Source organism: Trichosurus vulpecula, chromosome 1, assembly GCF_011100635.1.
Source record: "Trichosurus vulpecula isolate mTriVul1 chromosome 1, mTriVul1.pri, whole genome shotgun sequence".
Lineage (NCBI taxonomy): Eukaryota > Metazoa > Chordata > Mammalia > Diprotodontia > Phalangeridae > Trichosurus > Trichosurus vulpecula.
Window position 1 is genome coordinate 338,686,771 of NC_050573.1, and position 18,531 is coordinate 338,705,301.

An 18,531-nucleotide genomic window follows, 5' to 3' on the forward strand; every position below is an offset into this window, starting at 1 on the left:
TTTTCAAATTTTGATAGAATTTGCTTGTGATGAATATATCTGGTCCTAGTGTAGATTTATATAGCAGCTCAATTAATGACTTCTTCAATTACTATTTTGATTCTGATTTATTTATTCCTAGTTTTTATTCAACAAAATATTTTATATTTGTAAAAATATTAAACTATTTAAAAACATTCACACTTTTGGACATACAACTACATGTTATAATCTCTGATCATTTTTTTTTGTCTTCTCAATTCAATTTTTTTCCTTTTCCCAAGTTTATTTTGGGTAATGTATTCTTTTCTCTTGCTTTTTTCTTATTGCATTTGTTAATGGTTTATCAATTGTTTTGATCTTTCAAAATAACTCTTATTAATTTTTTCTTTTTTCTTTTCCTATTAGACTATCCATTTTTAGTTTTGCTGATTTTCCATCAATGATTGCTATTTTCTTTACATTTTTGAGGGAATATCTATCTGTTCATTTACTAATTTTTAAACTGTAAACAATTAATTAAATTCTCTTTATTTTTTGCAATTGTTAATATAAATATTCTTGAATAAAATTTTTCCACTGTACTGATTTGGCTGTGTCTCATATATTTTGATATTTTGTATTGATATTGTCATTTTTAATATAATCTCTTCTGTTATTATTATTGTTTCATCTTTGAGCCATATATTATAAAATCGGGCATTTCAGATTTACAGCTATGTTTTGCTCAGAGTTCCCTTGTTTACTAGTATTTCTAATGTATTGATCAATCAAGAAATCAACAAATATTTAAGTGACTACTCTATGACAGAAACTCTTGAAACCCCTATATTCTATCAGTGATGTATGTATAGGGAGGCAGGGTGCCATAACAATTTGTATTGCATATAATCATATACAAACCACATCTAAAGAGAAGATGGTGTTAGGGTAAAGATACTAGCACCTCGGGATGAATAAAAGCTTCATGAGATAGGTGGCCCTTGAGTTGATGGAAGTTAAAGATTCATAGTAGAGGTGAGGAGGGAGTATATTCCAGGCATGGGGGCTAGACAGTAAGAAAGCATGGAGATGGTACCATGGCTGAGAAATACTAAGGACAATTGACTGGACTGTGTTAAAGAGAGTAGTGTACAATAAGACTGAAGAACTAGCTTGGGGCTAGCTTGTGAAGTGCTTTAAATGCCAAGCAGCAGACTTGGTATTTGATTCTAGAAGCAACAGGGAGTCACTGAGGCTTATTCAGTAGGAGTGACATGGTCAGATTTGCACATTATGAAAATCACTTTCACAAATGGATGAGGATGGACGAGAATCAGGAAGCAAAATGAGTAATAATCAAGAGTTAATAGAGAATTTAAAATCTACTTTGTTGTGGTTTCAGACTTTATTCTTAACTTATTTTCCCGATATGGACTCCAATAAAGATAATGTTATTCAGTTACCAATGGGCAATATTATGCTTCCCTTTGCCTTTGTGTAATGTCAATAAGTCACTGAAAAGCCTATACTATGATGATAAACTGAAAAATCCCAAGAATTTTTAAGTTTTCTGTTTGTAAGTATGTCTTAAATATGATTTTACAAATTGGAATCTTGCATCAAATTGGAATGACTTTGTTGTTTGGTTATGGTTTTAGGTTGAAGAAGCTGGTTTAATTAATCATCCTCCTTGGAAGCTGAAAGTTATTCAGTTGTTTGAAACACAGCAAGTGAGGCATGGAATGATGACCTTGGGGCCTAGTGGGGCAGGGAAAACAACCTGCATCTACACCTTAATGAAATCAATGACAGGTATGGAAATATTTGAGTTGTGAGTTATCCCAAGTTGAAATAGTATTCCTGTACTTTGATTGTGAACCTCATATTCCATCCAGGTCCAATTTCTTAGATACATGGTTTCTTGAGGTCCTTTGAATCTAGAGGGGAGGAGGGAATGAACTAGAGAGGAAGGAAGGTAGGTGAAGATTCTAGTAGCTGGGTAGCTCCCATGAAGTCCTGGATTTAAGGCTTTGTTAGCAGATAAATGGCAAGGGAGGGCCCAAGTGGAAGCAATAGCTGTTCAATGTATGAGCCATTTGTAATTTGATCGTTAAAAAAAAAATCAGACAATCTGTTGGATTCTAGGAGGCTTGGGTTCTAATTTTATATATTTTTTTAAATTTTTTTTTTTTTTTGCTTTTTGGCAGGGCAATCGGGGTTAAGCGACTTGCCTAAGGTCACACAGCTAGTACATGTGTCAAGTGTCTGAGGCCGGATTTGAACTCAGGTCCTCCTGACTCCAGGGCCGGTGCTCTACTCACTGCGCCATCTAATTTTATATTTTATAAATAGTTACTAAGTACACAACATTTGTAAATACCTGAATGAGATACAAAGATTAAGACATATTCTCTGACCTCACAGAATTTATAGTATAGTAGGAGGATACAAAATGTAGGAAGATACACATAATTTAAAATTATATTTGGTAAATGTATGGAAGACATACATGCCAAGTATATGAGAAGTATAGGAGTGGGGAGATTAACTGCTGCTGACTGTGACAGGAGCAATCATTCATCTACATTAGTAAAGAATTATGGTAAGCACCCTGACCAGCCACTCAAAAGGTTGGCTTGAACAGGATATGTATGATGATAGAAACTAGACCTGTGTTTTCATTGGCATAAGGAGGTCTTATTGAATAATATCCTTTACCAATGCATGTTGACATCTCTGAATCTTACAGTTTTAGAGAATTGACTAGAGCACTTAGAGGTTAAGTGATTTTCACAGGATCACATAGCCAGAATATGTCAGAGGTCTATTTGAACCCAGATCTTTCTGCTTCTAAGGCCAGCTCTGCACACATTAGGCTACACTGCCTCTGACCTGTGACTTCTAGAACTTGATTTAATATTGGCACTTCTTCAATGTGTTGTTGCTCAATTCTGGCTGAACAATCTTCCCCCAAATATGTAAATATTGATTGATCTCTTGTAGTTTTAATTTGTTGCTGACCCCAATTTTGGTAGCTAGACAACTTTCCTGTTTGGTGGTCCCTGTCCCTAGAGAGAGCCAGGTGCAACAGGACAAAATGAAGGAAAGCTGCATTATGTAGGTGGCATTTGTACCCAGTTTCCTCATGAGATTTGCGCTCTTCAGATAGATTTTCTGTTTTGATGATAATGTCATTTGTAGGATCCCAGGCTCCCAGAAGGCCTGGGATATATCTCTTCCAGTCCTGGATGAATGGATATAATTTCAGTAGGAAGAGATATGAGGTATTAGAGAGGGTATTTCAGATGTAAGGATCACCATAAGCAAAGTTATGCTATGGGCCAGAGAGAAGTTTATATTGGGGTTGTTTAGTTTAGCTGAAACCTAGTGAGTATAGAGAAAAGTTGTGTGGTTTAAGGCTGGAAAGGTTGGTTGGTGTGAGATTGGGGTGGGCCTCGAGTACCATGCTTAGTTTGTATTTGATAGGTAACAGGCATCCATTAGAGGATTTTGAGTGTGTGTAGGGTAATATTATCAAATTTATCTGTAAGGAAGATAAACCTAGAAGTACTGTAAAGGAATGATTGTGTGGTGGCAAAGATTGGAGGTTGGAAGACCATCTTGGAGGAGGAATGTTTTGGGGAAGAAAATTAGTTTAGCTTTGGAAATAATGAATTTGAACTATTGATGTTCCATTCAGATATCATTTTGAGTTGTAGTCCAGAAGTTGAAGAGAAAATTAATGTTGAAAATACAGATTTGAGAAGCAATTAGGATTAATAGTCGAAATTATGGAGCCAATGAGGTTGATGAGGGAAAGTGGAAAGGAAAGAAAAGGAGGTTAAGAAAATATCATCCCCAAAGAATCAGAATAATGAAGAGGAGACAGTGAAGAGACGGATGAAGAGACAGGTAGGAAAAGAGACTATAAGGTTTTAAAGGCTAAGGAAAGTATTTCTAGCAGGATGAGATAGTTAAGTTGGAAAGTTATGGAGGTAAAGGAAGATAAGGAGTGATGAAAAAGTTTTGCCTTAAGAAATAAGGAGTCCGATGGTGACTTGTGATGAGAGCCATAACTAGCAATTCTAGCACCTGGGACAAGCATCACAAAACATGATTCGGGGTTACCCTAAAATCAACTTTTTAAGACAAATTTAATTGGATGGGCATTAGGGTGGAGAAGAAACATAATGGAAAGTCTTTCAGATATAAGGGACCCAGGGTATGGAGACAAAATTCCCAGAACATTTCAAATATGTAGTTGGGGACCTTTCTGTCAAGGAGTAGAGTGCATATAGGATGAGAAGAACGCTTTACCTGCCATAGGTATGGTATATGTGAGAAAGGGTATCCATATGGTAGCAAGGATAATTAATGTAAGTAGAAAGCTAATCAGATATTAATTATAATTGTTACTGTTTTAGAAATCTCTTCAGGGACTTCTAAGGTTTGGCACAGAAACTCAGAGTATAGGGGTCTGATTGTACAGTTAAGGGAGTGAATAGTAAGGAAGGCTGCAGAAAAAAGAAAAAAAAGTATTTGGTTTAATAGAAACAGCCATATCCTCTGGGTCTTGGATAAAGCAGCAATTCATTTCAGAACCCAGCATTCCAACAGCAGGCCTGAATAGTATTGGAGCAACTCTAGCCAAGTCACACAGCAAGAATTTCTTAGATATCTTTTGGGGATAGTTTCTGTCTCTTCCTTCTTGACTAGAGGATGATTTTGTAAACTCTAAAAGTTGGAAGATTCAGACTTTCTGTCAGACTGGTTACAATATCCCTGGAACAACAGTGTTAGCACTGGGAGCTGAGGACAAGTTAGATAGACTAAGGGCAGGTAACTTCAGGACTCTGTAAGAGGATCCACCCTGAAAACTTAGCAGAGAGCTATACATTCCACAAGGGAAAGTCATGAAGATTGGACAAAAGAACTTACAGAAACCAGGAGCTATTACCCCTTTATCTTATGTGCTCTGTGAGGGTGATCCTATTTTTCCCTTGACTCTGTGTGTACTTGTGGGAGAGTGTGTCTCAGACTTTATGGGAGAATGTTTCATATCAACCATTCAGTTCCTTTGTAAATATCTTTTTTTAAAAAAAGTTAATTAAGGTTGTCCAGGTAATCATGGGAGTTCATCTAAAGGGAGTGCTTGAACTATTAGAAACCCTCCCCCTGCCCCCCCATATTTATTCCTACAGTCTTGAGGATGCAAATAGTTAAGCACTCTTTGAGCATCCAACTTGCTTGTGGGAATGGAAGTTAGGTTAAGAGGATAAGCTCAAAGGGTTTGCTACTTAAGGATGTGATCTTATCTACTTAAAAGTGACGTTCCCAGTCTTTAGCTTTGAGTAGTCCTTGAGCAAAATGTTTTATCCAACAATTTGGTCTCCAGAGAAGTACTGAATGAAAGGTTCATTTTCTCCAATTTGAAATTCTTTTCTTCATATGTTCATGATACTAGATATGTCATGATTTAATCAGAACAGTCAGATCAATCAAAAGAACTAAATTGGATGAGATTTTTTTCCTGAGTTTTAAATTTGGCATCCTGGAAAAAGAATCTATTGCTGGTTAAGTAATCATAGTCTTTTGGTTAAAGAATTAGCAATTGGAGCACAGGTTTTCTATAGTAGCTGTTTAAATGGTAGCCAGAGAACACATTCATGTGTCACCTCAGTTTCACGACCTTAGAGATAATGCAATACCAGTCCACAATGGAAGAGCTAACAGGATGAAGTCAGTTTGGAAGGAGGTGAGTCTGAGGCATGCTAAATCAAAAGAGATCCATCTTCCTCCTTAGGGGCCATGAGATAAATAATACCTTACATCTATAATGGACAGGTTCCTCCTGGATCCTGGGAGCAATTGGGGAACATTCCAATACTGACAAGAACTAGATGTGGAAGGGTCAGTCACTTTCAGGCCTATCGCCATCCTCATCCAAACAGCTAGAAGGAAATGGCTGCCAACCAGTGTATAACCAAGAATGGGAGGAGCTGAGGACACTGGTGTTACTATCAGTTATTTATTGTGACATTCCCAAAATGAAAGTGGGGAGTAGCATCCTGCTTCTGATAGCCAACATACTATATATATCATGATCATTTTTTAATGCTTTCCTATTCTCCTGGAAAGAGAGTTTAAAAAGTAAATAATAAAAGTTTGGGCAAAGTTTTGTGGATTCTACTCATTGCAAAAGATAAAATATGGCCATCAAATTGAAGTTCAGGGTAATAAAATAGTACTGATTACTAACCTGCATAGTTTTATGAGGCTTTTAGAGGGAAAGTATAGAACACATTTTCACGGGCTCTAATGTAGCACCTTTCCTAATGTGCATGTTTGCGTATATATGGCCATTTTATATATAAAATTATATTCTAAGTTTCTTCTAATGATTTTTAAGTCTTACTGATCTCTTTGTTGCTGATTAAACACAAGTCTTTCCTGGAGATTCATGCAGAAAAGTCCAGCAAACTGAAGAGTAATTTTAAAGGTTGAATGATGATGATTTAAATATATTTCTGTGGTTGGCCATAAGGGGAAGTCCTGTGATGCATGTGACATTAGTTTAGCTTGTCTTTTCCAAGGTGAGTAAGAACACATCCCAGAAAATCAAAGTTGATAATGTGGAGAATAAAGAATCTTCTAGGTGGTATTCCAGGCACAAAATTTAATCAAGTGCATCATAAACCAAAAGACTTTTGAACTGTGAAGTTTAAAGAACTCCCAGATTACATTAGTACTTTCATAAATTTTAGCATGTTGTCTTTTATTAACCCTCTACAATACAGGCTTTTTGCTTCTTAGAAGATGAAGAATAAAGTGGCCATAGTCTCTGAAGTGTTAATGGCTTTAATCATACACACACACAGCCATATATACCATATATGTATATATATAATATACACACATACGTGCATATACACTCATATGTGTATATTATACAAATACATTATCAAAGGATTCTTGCTTTTAATTTAATTTAATTTAATTTAATTTTTCACTCTGTCAACATTGATGACAATATAATGTTCTACATAGTGTTGTACATAAATTCATTGCAATATAGTATATTTTGTTTGAAGATTTAGATATTGATTCTTTGGATTTATCATCTCTAGACTGTGGAAAGCCGCACCGTGAAATGAGAATGAATCCTAAAGCTATCACAGCACCTCAGATGTTTGGTCGTCTTGATGTAGCCACCAATGACTGGACAGATGGGGTTTTCTCCACTCTTTGGAGAAAAACTTTGAGAGCAAAGAAAGGTAAAGAAAAAATAAGTACAAAACTAAAAATTTAAAGATATTTCTGATAAAAATACTGGTTTCAAACCAATTCCATTCAACAGTTTATTAAGGGGCCACAGTGCTAGGTACTAGAGATACAGCGAGAGAAAGGAAACAGTCTCTGACTCCAAGGAGTTTACAAGTCTGGAATAAAAAGGGACTTGTGTTCTCAACATTAGTACTTTGAACAAAGATTAAGAATTTGTGGTTCTGTAAACTTAATAATTTCTTATTCATCAGGTATGCAATTCGTGAATGTAGGACTATTAATTTTCCTGATTGATGTGTTTGCAATATTGAATTATATCGGCAAATATTTATGAAGTGCCTACGCAGTGTAAAGCATGTGTAGATGCTCTGTGGGTGTTGAGAGATACTATGACTAATTAAATCATTCCCACTTGAACTCATAATCTGATGGGAGTGGGGAAGGTTAAGACTAGTGATGTGCTGGTAAATTAACAATCAGCTCTCTAAAAAAGTATATGCATTTTAAGCTTAATTTGCATTATTGACATTTTTAATCACATTCTTAAGTCTAGACAATCAATAAAACAATAAATCTAGCCCTAATTTTTAGTATTTGCCAGTTTCCAAGACATAAATGATCACACTGAAAATTCATCGGTATGTACAAGGTGGCTTCAGCACACTCCTAGCTTAAGATACTTCTCAAATAACTACCACAATGCCGACTGTGACAAGTGCAAAAGTGAGGTCCAGAGTATGATGATGACATATTTGAAGGGGAGATTAGTTTCAGCTTGGAGGCTCAAAGAAGGCTCTCATAGAAGAGGACTTGAAAGAAGAGGAACTTAAAAAGAGAAAACTTTTTCTTTGACAAATTGCTATTAAAAATATGACCATTGGGGGCAGCGAGGTGGTGCAGTTGAGTAGATCGCTGGCCCTGGAGTAGGGAGGACCTGAGTTCAAATCCAGCCTCTGACACTTGACACACTAGCTGTGTGACCTTGGGCAAATCACTTAACCCCAATTGCCCTGCCTTCCCCCCTCCAAAAAAAATACGACCATTACTTCAGTATATAGTTCATTTTTATTCAGGCATCACAAGGGTCATGTCTTAAAGAAGGTCCACTGAAACTAGAGTACTTTGTAAAAAAAAATTGTGAAGGACATGAGTTTTGAATTTTTTTCCCTTACGGCATCTTTTATTGTGCTTTGGCTTTAGCTTAATGAAAGGTGCAATGTGACATTTTTGAAATGTGATGTTTTAGAAACATGAGGCCTGATCCCATCCTCTAGAGAACATCTGGGCCCCCGAGACAGAAATCTCTGACAAGTAAATAATTTAAACTGCAACTTTAGGTGGACACAGGGCAGGTGAATTGAATTGAAATGAGTCTTTATGAGGTTTATCCTCTAGTCATAATATTTTGTAACATTTACTAAGATAGGAAAATTTATTGCCATCTATAAGTAATTTTCCTCTTTGCAAAACAAAGAAACAAACATCTACTTGTTATCTGTTCTTTCTCACAAAACTTGTGTATGGTGACATATGTCAATTTTTTTCAGTTGAATACTAAGTTCAATGGTTTGAAATAGAGTATTTTATTTAAATTTTATTTTACAACTGAAGATTCTTAGTTTTTAATGGGAAAATTATAACTACAAACCTTATTGTTACATGATAGTTGTTCACGAAAATTCAGCATAATTTGCCATCACTGTGAAGTTATGTGCTGAAATAAATAATAGAATTCTTATATGGCATTCCAGTGATGACTCTATATATTTTCTTTAGAATTTTGATACATATTTATGAAGAACGATCCTCCTGATATATTTGATAAAATAGAACAACTTTCTTTTACAAGATGATGAAAATACATACATATGCATGTGTATACAATATGTGTAAATATGTGTGTATGTACATATATACATATACACACAAACACACATATATGTATGTATACATATATACATCATATTTCTTTTTTTGGATGGCATGGTTATTTTAGGAGAACACATCTGGATAGTTCTTGATGGTCCAGTTGATGCAATCTGGATTGAGAACTTGAATTCAGTTTTGGATGATAACAAAACGTTAACACTTGCGAATGGAGATCGTATCCCTATGGCTCCAAACTGCAAAATAGTTTTTGAGCCTCATAACATCGACAATGCTTCTCCTGCTACGGTGTCAAGGAATGGTATGGTTTTCATGAGTTCCTCTGTCCTCAACTGGAGTCCTATTCTTGAGGTATGGAATACAACTTTCATAATTTAAAAAAAAATCTAATATTCTGTTTGAATAGATTCTTATTTTTCTATTGATTCTCTGAACAAAATTTAGTTGATATGTCAAAGTTCACAGTATCTTGAATATACTGGAATATTTACATGTTAACTACCCATGAATATTTTTGCTATATCATTCTGGTCAATTCAAAAGTCACTTAAGTGTTTGCTATGTGTGAAGTATTCAGGTAGGTGTTCTGGAATTAAAAGGTGAGAACATGACAGTCCATACCCTTAATGAATTTACAATTTCGTAAGTATTTTAGTAGGGGAACTTGCGGATTCTCTCTCTTTTTGAAATTTCAGTGCAATAGTAGTTTCACAGTGTGATTAAAGTTTGTATAGCATTTTTTAAAATTTTATTTTAGATTCAAACACTCGAATACAAATACAGAATAGAAAAAAGAAAAAATATATACAAAGCAAGAAAAGAAAAAAAATCATGTACATAGCAGAACATAGGAGAGGGTTCAAAATATGTAACAATAAATTTTCATTTCAAGAAAACCTGTATGATAAGTACTACACATTGTGTTGCAGGCGATTCTTCTTTTCTTTGCTTCCTTGTAAGTTTTGTTCTCTGCTGTGCACTTTTTACTTTGTTCTTTTTTTGCCCTTCCTCCCAGCTCCCCAACACTACAATTAAGTGCAGATATATTACTACATATAGATATATACATACATATATACAGATATTTACATAGATATATAGACATATATTTTCCCTAACAAATTCTACTCCTGATCTTTGTTTTTATGTCTGTGCATATCTCTTGTTTCTTATCCCTCCTGCCTCCTCTACTTTACTTCTACTGCTACCTTGCCCCTACTATTACTTAGCCTACCCCTCCCCCCCAAGGATCCCTCTCCTATCCTACCATTCCCATAAATCTAAACACGCTTCTGTAGCCCCCTATAACTCATTCCCTCACCCTTCCCTCTAGAGATCCCTCTTTTATCCTCCCATTCCCATTGATCTAAGTACCCTTCTATACCCCCCTTTAACCTATTTCCTCATCCTCTCCTCTAGAGATCTCTCCCTTATCCTATCTCCCCTCCCTATCCCCTTACCATTTTATTTCTTCGGGATTTAGAAGACTTTCATACTCATATATATCTATATCTATGTCTATATATATAATCTACACATACATATACATACATGCACATACACACATATGTATGTGTTGTTCCCTCTTAAACCCATTCCTGATGAAAATAGGTTACCAGAACTACCAGTCCTCCTCTCCCATCTAATTCCTCTGTATCAATTCTTTCTCTTGCACCTCATTTGTATAAAATAATTATTCTTTTTAACTGTTCCTAAATGGTTTTACTTTTTGACGTCTTATCATACTCAGGTCTACCCTGATCTTTCTTATGAACTAACTACCCAATTACGAAAGACAATCATATATATACCTACATTTTTATATATATATATATATATACACACACACACACACACACACACACACACACACATATATAAAGCAAATGGTCTGTCCTTATTGAATCCCTTGTAGTCAGTCTTTGGTATGTACCTTATGTTTCTCTTGTCTCTTGTATGTCAAATCTTCTAGTAAGTACAGTTTTTTTAACAAAGTCTTGAAAGTCTGACAGTTGATCAAATGTCCATTTTTTTTCCATTCAGAGTTATGCTTAATTTTTCTGGGTATGATATTTTCTGCCAGAGCCCCAGTTATTTTGTTCTTCAATATATAGTGTTCCAAGACCTGTGGTCTTTTAGTGTCTTAGCTGCCAGGTCTTGTGTGATTCTAATCGTGGCACCATCATATTTAAATTGATTTTTTCTCATTGCTTAAGGAGATATGTGCAGTTGCTTTAACTATTTTTTAGGATCAGATTGCACAGTATAATGACCACTCTTCACACCAAATTAGAATCAGTGTAACATTTATTCTGCACAGAATGAAAATATAAAGCAGTATTAAAGAAATATAGAAGTATAAAGATAAAGCTTAACAGAATAGAAATATTTACATACATCACCAAACTGGGGAAGCACCAACATCTGGGTTCACATGCTGAGGGTCCCCTTGATTTTAGCTCCCAGAGTCCTGGCTGGGAATGCCTCAGGTAGAGCATCCTCCCCATGCATGAAGCCCTGAAAAAAATATCAGTTTTTCCAGATTATATCCAGTTTCAAAGCTCGGTTCCAGGGCTGTATGTGACAGCACCTGATTGTCTTGGAGCCAGAGCTGTATGTGACTATACCTCATTGGCTCAATGCAGGAGCTGTACATGACTTAGCGCCTAATTGGCTCAGTGCAAGATCTGTACCTGACAGCACAGGATGTGTTGCAGCTGTGGACTGGGCCAGAATTCAAAGGAGAAAGACATCTGTGATTGATATGGCAAAAGTTTGTGTCAAAAGGACTGTATTTGCAATAAAGCCCACCATAAAAATAATTGTAACTGTTGTATCAACACTGGTTGCATCAGATGAAAAGGTAGAAAAATTCTCTGAACTCCTTAAGATTCTTAAATTAAATTATCAATGACTGCCATTAAAAGGGGACCAAATAAATCTGAAAAGTGCCTATTAGAGTTACTTGTCAAATAGAGAGAGGTGGTAGCCAAAGACCATGCTGGTTTAGGATATAAACTTGCTCAGAAACTACTCTTAAGAGAGGCAATGGAAGATTATGAACAGCATGCCCTCATGACGTAGGAAGAAGCAATAAAAGGATAATGAGAGACCTAAACTATGTAAAATAATTTTTAGTCCATCTAAGGATAAAAATGGAAGCAGTATAACAGACTAAAGCAAAATGGGAAACATATGCAAAGGTTAAAAAGTAAATTATTGATATTTTTGCTTTTACATGTCTGGCTGTCTTTCTGTTTAATTGAGCTATCTTGTCCCCATTCCCTATCCAGAGAGCCATAATGTGAATGAAAGAATAAAAAACAGAAAAAAGCAAGTCTGACAGAATATGAAATATTTCATACCCACAGTCTCCCTCAAACCTTTGCAAAGAGAGGAAGTTCTGCTCAAGGAAAGTAGGGCCACCATATTTGAATTCTGCCTTCATAGTCCTGAATATACTTACAGGGGAAGTAGAAATGGAACTATAGAGTACAAACATAGGAAAAGGCAGCTCGATTAGATTACTAGCTTGATTAGACTGCAGGAATAAAAAAATATATCAGAGTTCACATATAAGCCTGAGTCACATTCTCCCACTAATGCACTTGTCTCTAGGGGAGAGCAAGCATATACTTGAGAAACCAGCCCGTGAGACACATGTGGGAAGAAATCCCATCTGCTTGGAGTTCTAGAATTATAAACTTTTGATCAGATGTTTGTACTGCTCCATTTAGGTGATCCAAGCTTTACTTGAGTAATATCCTAATGGACATGTTGCTTGAGCCAAACAAGTTGATGTTTTCAGCTAAAGTAGTATTATATTTTTAGCAAAAGGAAATGTTTTCCTTAAAATTGGAAAAAAGTCTCTCCAGCTTTGCTCTTTTGGATTCATCCTTTCCTTTTCCACCTATCAACAACAATTGGTGACAATGCAAAAAAGTATCTTCTGTCATCTCAGCAGCAAATCATAATAGAGATAAAAGAATATTGTTTCTTCCCTTTCCTCCCCTCCCTACCCTTTTCTTCCCCTTCTTTCTTCTCTCTCTCTTTCTGTTTCTGTCTTTCTCTTTGTCTCTTCTCTCTTTCCCATTCTGTGCATTTGTCTTTGTTTGCCTGTCTGTCTGTCTCTCTAAATTACTCCACCTTAGCTTGTGGTTAACCAAATCCTTATCTTTTATTTAACATCAGGTAAATTATATTTGTCCTAGAACTGCATATCTGTTGTCAATATTTCCTAAGTTATTTATGTAAAGATTTTCTGAATTTTTCATATGCCAGCCACTGAAGCATATTGTGTTCTCCACTGCCTCCGTATCTAGATAGATCTTGCTATATTCAAATGGACATTGACTATTTCAGAACTATAGGTCAGACAATTTCAATAATTGCCTGTCTTCGAACTCTGAGAAGACCTATGTCCCATACTCTTGAACTGTTAAGGTAGACAACTCGGCAATTGTTTTTCTTGGGAGCAGACTCATGACCCAAACAATTAAATAGTCAAGGGCCATTCCCTTAAAGGATCACTCCCTTACATTTTGAACAAAAGACAATGAATACCACACAAAGGGCAGTATAGAGATATGGTGAGTTTGAGTAGGTTGAAATGTAACACTTGATGAATTTTAAAGAAGAACAGGGATAAGGGATATCAGAGAACTAAATGTTGGCAAAGGACGATGGGCTGATCACAGAGCAAAAGTGAGGGATGACAAGTAGATAATACCTTGTCATTTATTGATAACCTCAAGATATTATGAGAAAATTAGGTTGATCTTGAGCATTTTTGTGAACCGTATGTGGCAAAATTATGGGATTAGAGTCTTGCAGAGCAGGAAGACATTATGAGTTGTGATGAACACCACTGGAAGAAACATCATTCATAAGGTCCAGCTGAACTTGACAGTTGAATATTCAGTCTTGGCACTAGTTTGAAGTAAATCAGACTCATACAAAAAAAAGGCAGTTCAACAATTCTGAGGAAAGTCAAAGACAATTGTGAGATTGAGATTAGGTGATAGGACAAGGATAGAAGTTAGTTTCAAGCAAGCATGTACTGAGTCTTCAAGGCTGCCACCCCCCCCCTTGGGTGGGCACAGAATCATAGTAGATTCCTGAATTCATGAACAATTTTATGCTCTTTCATATCAGGGCACTCTTTCTCCTTGCCTCAGAGTATCTAATGTGATTTCATCTAATGCATGTTGAGGTAAAGAATGAGATGATTTTATGACCTTAAGAGAACTTTTCTGTTTATGTAAAGTGGAACTTTTTTAATGAAAGATAATTTTTATAAACTTTTAGCCTTATAAGATTTTAAATTATTCATTTCCATGAGTAATTCTTTCTAGACTTTCTATACTATCCTTCAATTAAAATGTTATAGAAAATGTTTAATTATGTTAAGTTTCAATGTTGTCTTTTTCAATTTCCTGATTCATCTTTAATTCCTTCTACACAATTTTCCTGGGTTCCTCACCTTATTTTTTTCCCCTTTATGTCGTAATTACATGAGTTGGATTCCTGAATTTTTGATCCTTCAGACCCTGAAAATATATTTTACACTTGCTTAAGTGGTGCTTAAATAACTTTTATTAGAAATAATTGTCTGCCATTACTCTCATGTATATAATTATATGACAATAAATTATTGTATGAACTAATAGGGTTTTTTGAAGAAGCGCTCTCCCCAAGAAGCTTCAATCCTTCGTCAGTTGTACACTGAGTCTTTCTCTGACCTGTATCGCTTCAGCATCCAGTGCTTGGACTACAAGATGGAAATGCTTGAGGCATTTGTGATCATGCAGAGTATTAATATGCTACAGGGCCTAATCCCTTCTAAGGTAAATGTAAATAATAGAATTTTTCTGAGCTTTGGAATTGCTCTTTTAAGAGCTATCTGATGTTGTGAAATCAATTCCAGCTTGGTAGTCAAAAAAATTGAATTTGAGCCATAGCTCTGACTTTTATGCTTTGTGAGCCTAAATTAAGTTGCTTAACTGTTCTGTGCCTCAGTTTCCTCATCTACCAAATGGGGACATATCATATCCACACTACTTATCTCAGAGAAGAGTTGTGATGGTTGTGCTTTGCCAACTTTAGGGTACCATATAAATGATATATTATGATATTTGAAACTGATATCAAAGTTCTGCATTCTGTTAGAAACATAGGGGAAATTAGCTTTAAAATTCAACTTTTAGAATGTTTTATATTCCATTGTGTCTATTTATAAAAATTTTAGATGAAATGTAGAGTATTCTGCATATATATTATTGTAGTTTTCATCAGTAATATATCAAAAACAATTCTTTAAGAAAACGTAATTTTGAGTTGTAGCACTTTAATGTTGAAGAGGACCTTTAGTGACATTTAGTCTGACCTTTACCCCAAATCTTAATCCCCTCTATGACTCTAGCAAATGTCTCAGTTTTCAGTTTGAATTTTTAAGCCATTTTAAGCTCAGCATGATGACATAATTGAAAAAATTATACCTTTTAAATTTATATGTAGAAAATTATCCTTTTACTTCCTCATCTGTTACTACAGAAATCTGTTCTTCCTTCTGTATTGATTTTAATTGAAACTTCATGCAAAAATTTTAGTTAGAAAATTATGTATTTAAAAGAAGGCTTCTGTATTCTATAGGAACAGGGAGGGGATATCACATCAGAACACCTGGAGAGGTTATATGTTTTTTCTTTGATGTGGAGTGTTGGAGCATTACTGGAATTGGAGGACCGCTCTAAAATGGAGAACTGGCTGAGGTCTCATGAAACACTGAAACTGGATTTGCCACATTTAGCTGGAAATGAAGACACTATGTTTGATTACTATGTAACTACTGATGGTTAGTATATGTAGTTATATATTTGTAGGAATAGTGAATCAAGACTAGAATTCTTATCTCCTTGATTTAGGGAACTTTTGGCTGAGAAAATTCCCATCTATTGATGCAGGTCAGAACTTTCTCTTTAACTAAGAGAGAGTTGCCTGGAGCATTGAAAGATTAAGGGAATTACCAGGGTCACTCAACCAGCATGTGTCAGAGGGAGGACTTGAATCCAAAATCTTCCTAGTTCCAAGACCAGCTCTCTACGTACTATACCAGTCTGTCTCTTGTATCCATAACTAATATTGACTTGATAGAATTTCCAGAAACAAATTTTTTTTCTGAGTCATCATTTAAAATTATTGACTATAAATTCAAAATTGTATCTTCATGCATAAAGGAACCAAATATTAATTCATCTCCATCTTTTTAAATTATTTTGATTGTGGTAAGAATGCAAACTGTTAAAAATCTAGGGATTTAACTTGCAATTTCATTATTATAAGGAACTGCTGGGCGAGGAAACTCTCTCTAGCAATGCCAATTGACATCATCCCTGTAGTTTTATTATTTTTTAGATAGTTGCCTAGAGTACTCAAAGGTTAAATGACTTGCCCCAAGGTCACTCAATAATATGGGTCAATGGCATATCTTTATGGCTTCTAGGCCTCTCTATTTACTACACCATGATTCCTCTAAGTTGTTTAAAAATAAACAAAAAAACCTCATGGTATAAGTAAGGCATTGTACTCAGAAAAGTATATTATAATAGAAAAAAATGTTCTGCTTTGGGAGTTAGGAGACTGTCTCTGGAGTTTCTATGTGCATGATCAGTGGCAAATTAGTTTGCTGAGTCTGTTTTCTCATCTACAAAATAAGACTCAGTACCTTTTAGTGTCTGTTCCTTATATACTTTAAATTCTAGGAGAATTTCATCTTGAAAAATAGAATTCTATTGAGGCCATATTTTCCTAGCGCTTCCTCCTTGTAAATTTGGGCCAGCTCCTTAATCACTTTCTGATTTAGCTTTTATGTACTTATGCCTGTGAAACTGATGATATTTGTTTTATGCAGATTGCTCAGAAATTGTCTTGATAAGCGCAAATTATTAAATAGGTAAAAGGGGTATTTCATGTGAAATATATTTATTTTAGCTGCGAAAGCTTTAATTTTTCTCTCTTCTAATCAGGCAAATGGATGCACTGGAACACATGTGTTGAAGAATATGTTTATCCTTCTGACTTTACTCCAGAATATGGCTCCATCTTGGTGCCAAATGTAGATAATGTGAGGACTGACTTCCTAATTAAAACTGTTGCTAAACAAGGCAAGGTATGATTTCTGTGACTTTTTTTGTTTAATTGTTATAACAGAAGCTTGACTGCAATGCCTCATTGTGGCATGGAGACTCCTCAGGGTATTAAGGCTAAGTCAGGAGAAAATAAGCTCTGGCAGTTTCCACATGGCTTGAGAGGCCTGAGGATAGGCCTGGCAACAGGCTTTGTCAACTGAGAACCAACCTCCTCATTGTTGCATGAAGGTTCCTTGGGGGTGTTAAAAGACTAAGCCAGGAAAAAATAGGCTCTGGCAGCTTCCACATGGCTTGAGAGGTGGGAGGACAGGCCTGGCAACAGACTTTGTCAACTAAGGTCCAACCTCACTAAGTTATGAGAGGCTTATCTCCAGGTCATTCAGAAGATGATGAATTTATTGGCCACAGTAACTCTTGAAGTGCATCTACCAAAAGTTGTAGAATGGTTGCGATCAGTGTCAGTGAAGTTAATATTCACACTGTTGAAAACAAGTATTCTCAAAGTATTCAAGGCTAATTTGATATGTGGTATTTAATGAAACAGCTTTGGGAAATATAAAAAAATTATATTTAAGCCACCTTAGAGGTGATATTTAGAAAAAAAATCAATAACACATCCACAGTAATTGACTGTTTCATTATACCATCGTTCAGTAATATTGGGCCTGCTTTTTCTAATTCATTATTATGCATTATTTTCCATAAATTGAGAGAGAAAAGCTTAATTTTAATTTCAGTCAAAAAAAGATTTCTTTTTCAGTTGTTTTGTTATGTTTCTCAGATTATTTGGCTTCTATCTTTAGGCTGTATTGTTAATTGGAGAGCAAGGAACAGCTAAAACTGTTATTATCAAAGGATTTATGTCAAAATATAATGCTGAAAGTCACATGGTCAAAAGTTTGAACTTTTCTTCAGCAACTACTCCCTTGATGTTCCAGGTACCTTTTCTTTTCGTCATGTTTATATTTGAAACTTTCATAAACCCAAAATGTTTCTCTGAGTATATTTAGGGAAAGTAGCTTAAATTCTTTCTTTTGTGGCACCCAGATTACTGTACCTTTCCTACTAGCTGGATGCCATCTTCGGCTTCTCACTCTGTGAAACACTTGGCAAAGACATTGCAATAAAATTTCCAGGGTTTGGTATTCTATGTTGCTGATGTGCTTGTTACCAACTCCAGAGAAACTCTTTAGCTAGAGGATCTTAGTGGCATCATGGTATAGGAGAGAGATCACTTAATCGTGAGTCAAGA

At 35.4% G+C, this 18,531-nt stretch overlaps 1 protein-coding gene across 1 annotated transcript in view; it reads left to right on the forward strand.

Annotated features, from left to right (window-relative positions):
• Window positions 1-18,531, forward strand: part of DNAH5 (dynein axonemal heavy chain 5) — a 314,391-nt gene that overhangs the window by 155,727 nt on the left and 140,133 nt on the right. Inside the window, exons 42-48 of the mRNA XM_036745231.1 lie at window positions 1,620-1,773; window positions 7,089-7,235; window positions 9,242-9,483; window positions 14,802-14,978; window positions 15,784-15,985; window positions 17,157-17,299; window positions 18,083-18,217. Coding sequence (XP_036601126.1) covers window positions 1,620-1,773; window positions 7,089-7,235; window positions 9,242-9,483; window positions 14,802-14,978; window positions 15,784-15,985; window positions 17,157-17,299; window positions 18,083-18,217 — 1,200 coding nt within the window. The remainder of the gene's footprint in view (window positions 1-1,619; window positions 1,774-7,088; window positions 7,236-9,241; window positions 9,484-14,801; window positions 14,979-15,783; window positions 15,986-17,156; window positions 17,300-18,082; window positions 18,218-18,531) is intronic.